Genomic DNA, 3003 nt, shown 5'->3' with positions numbered 1-3003 from the left:
TTAGGCAAATCTGCTGCACAAGACCTTTTTAAAGTGTTGAAGAGCAAAGATATCAGCTTGAGGACTAAGGTGTGCCTGACTCAAGCCATGGTATTTTCAATAACCTCATATGCACGTGAAAGCTGGACAGTGAATAAAGAAGACCATAGAACAATTGATGCCTTTGAGTTATGGTGTTGGAGGAGAATATTGAAAGTGCCATGGGTTGCCAGAAGAACTAATAGATTCGTTTTGGAAGAAGTGCAGCCAGAGTGCTCCTTAGAGGCCAAGGTGACCAAGCTTTGTCTCTCATACTTTGGACATATTGTAAGGAGGGAAAAGTCACTGGAGAAGGATACCATGTTTTGTAAGGTGGAGGTTGAGAGAAAAAGAGGATGAACCCCAACGAGATGGATTGGCCAAGTGGCAGCATCATTGGACTCAAGTGTGGCAACAGTAGTGAGGTTGGCCCAGGATCAGGCAGTGTTTCATTCTGCTGCTGTGCATAAGGTCGCTATGGGTTGGTGCCAACTCGATGGCGCCTAACAACAAAAGCATGGCCACACAAAACTCAGACACAGTTGTGGGATTTTAGGGAAGCTAACAGATTATACAATTCAGAATCAGAAATGTTCAGGACACCCTTTTTTCCTGTCAGGGGAGCCTCTTCTCAACTATGTACATAGGCAGGCCTCTCTCTGCCTGGTCATGTTAACTAAACTCTTTTAAGGTGCATGAAAAATGCCCTCAAACACACCACTCTACCGTTATCCTCAGAGTGAAGACACTGAGCTCTAGCTCCACTGTTTAGCAAAGTTAACTTTAAGTGCCTGGAAACATCCCACTTTGGAAGTAAGCCTCTTACTCATTCAGTTTTATTTGCTCTGTGGGCTCAGAATCCACTGTTTTGTCTCATATTCTGACTCTTGGTTCTGCTGCTTCTGCTCCTCTGCTACTCCTCCAGTGTCACAGCTTTTTTGTTCTTGGGTCAAAGATACTCAATGAACAGTGATCTTGGGTTCAGAGTATGTGCTTCACTACTGGACCTCCTCCCTGCTTTTGAGATTGCTCATTTTTAACTCAGCAGGATGATAAGATTGACTAATCCCCTCATTATATTTCCAAGTATTCACAAACAATCCTGTTAACAATCATTTACAAATGAATCATATAATCCATCACCAACTTCCCCCACTGTCTCATTGTTGGTGGGCCTTTACAAAGACTATGGCAAGAAGAGACATTAAATAATTCAAGACACCAAGTAAAGCAACACAAAAACACTCCAGTTTTAATTGGCATTGGATTTTACTGTTATACCTCTGAGTGGGGGCTGACTGATGATGATGTTGCAAGAACATTCCTTTGCTTGTTTGCTATGGTTTGAGGAAAGAATGTGAACTTTCTGTTTTAGAAAATTTACTGTTTTCTCTACTGAGGATAGAACAAGGAGTAATGTGCTATAAGGTGAGAAATCATGATGAAAAAGGCAGATTTAAAATAAGCAAGGAACTGTGGTTCTCGTGTGTGTAATAGGTTCTTTCAGGTAAAGGACAAATAATACAAAGAGAGAGATTTGAACTGACATGAAGAAATAATTTCTCTATCCCTATTTTCTTTAGTGGCACGAGGATAAATTATAAACCTATAAGCACATACAGTTAATGAGTCAGAAATTATATTTCATATGCTGTGAGTTCTTGAATCATGCTTTTACCAGGGGATTGTTATGAGAGTTATTTTATTTGTTTATTTATTTATGTCTGAATAAAAAGTTTAATAAATCAAACAAAAAATTGTTTTTTTGTGGTAAACATATTTGTTGTTGTTGTTATGTGCTATCGAGTCGGTTCCGACCCATAGCGACACTGTATAGGGTTTCCGAGGGTGTAAATCTTTACGGGAGTAGAAAGCCTCATCTTTCTCCCGCGGAGCAGCTGGTAGTTTTGAACCGCTGACCTTAAGGTTCGCAGCCCGATTCGTAACCACTACGCTAATATAGATAACAAAATATTTGCTATTTCAACAAACTTCACATGTTAAAGTTGGCGTTGCATTCACCGTCTTGCCCACCCACTCTCCTATCTATTCCCAGGGTATTCAAACCCCTAGTAGAAGGCCAGGGTTCCAAACCTTGTGTCCTCCCACCCCACCACCCATCCCTGCTAATAAGTACTAAAATTCTGCTATTTTAAAAATTCTATTGTTTCCCCAAAGATGTTCTTTTTGTGGCTTTCATTTCCTTCTTTTCAAAGACCTTTAATTTCCTTTGTGTATGATACCTTCATTCAGTCATTAGTATTCAGTGCACCACATCTATTCTTTAGATTGTCTCTAAATTCAGGTAGGAAGTATTCAAGGTTGCCCTTTGATACTCAGGGACTTGCTCTGATTTTCTTCAGGTTTACCTTGAACTTGTACACAAGCAATTGATGGTCCGTTCCGCAGCTGACCCCTGGTTTTGTCTTCACTGATGTTAGCAGGAATCTCCATTGTGCCTTTCCACAGAAGTAGTCAATTTGTTCTCTGTGGAGTCCATCAAGTGAGGCCCATGTGTAGAGCCGTCGGTTGTGTTGTTGGAAAAAAGTATTTGCAATGAATAAGTCATTGCTCTTGCTGAATTCTATGAAGTGATCTCCAGCATCATTTCTCTCACCAAGGCCAAATTTTCCAACTACTGGTCCTTCTTCTATGCTTCCAACTTGTGCATTCCAATCACCAGTAATTATCAGTGCATCTTTCTTGCACGTTAGATCAATTTCAGACTGCAGCATTGTGTAAAATTCTTCAATTTCATCTTTGGCATTTGTCTTTGGTGCGTAAATTTGAATAATAGTTGTATTAACTGGTTTTCCTCATAGGCGTATGGATATTAATCTATCACTGGCAGAGTTATGCCTCAGGAGACATTTTGAAATACTCCTTTTCATAATGAATGCAACACCATTCTTCAATTTATCATTTCCTGCATTGTAGACCATATGATTTTTGGATACCAACTGGCCAGTATAGTCCATTCCAACT

At 40.0% G+C, this 3003-nt stretch overlaps 1 protein-coding gene across 1 annotated transcript in view; it reads right to left on the bottom strand.

Moving 5' to 3' along the window:
• LOC102817150 (spermatogenesis-associated protein 31-like) overlaps window positions 1-2472 on the bottom strand; it is a 20663-nt gene extending 18191 nt beyond the window's left edge. The window contains exon 1 of the mRNA XM_006867673.1: window positions 2388-2472. Within this exon, the coding sequence (XP_006867735.1) occupies window positions 2388-2472 (85 nt within the window). The remainder of the gene's footprint in view (window positions 1-2387) is intronic.
• Window positions 2473-3003: the final 531 nt, after the last annotated feature.

This window comes from Chrysochloris asiatica, unplaced genomic scaffold (assembly GCF_000296735.1).
Source record: "Chrysochloris asiatica unplaced genomic scaffold, ChrAsi1.0 scaffold00107, whole genome shotgun sequence".
Lineage (NCBI taxonomy): Eukaryota > Metazoa > Chordata > Mammalia > Afrosoricida > Chrysochloridae > Chrysochloris > Chrysochloris asiatica.
Note: the sequence above shows the minus strand (reverse complement) of the source record. Positions and strands in the feature narration are given on the sequence as shown.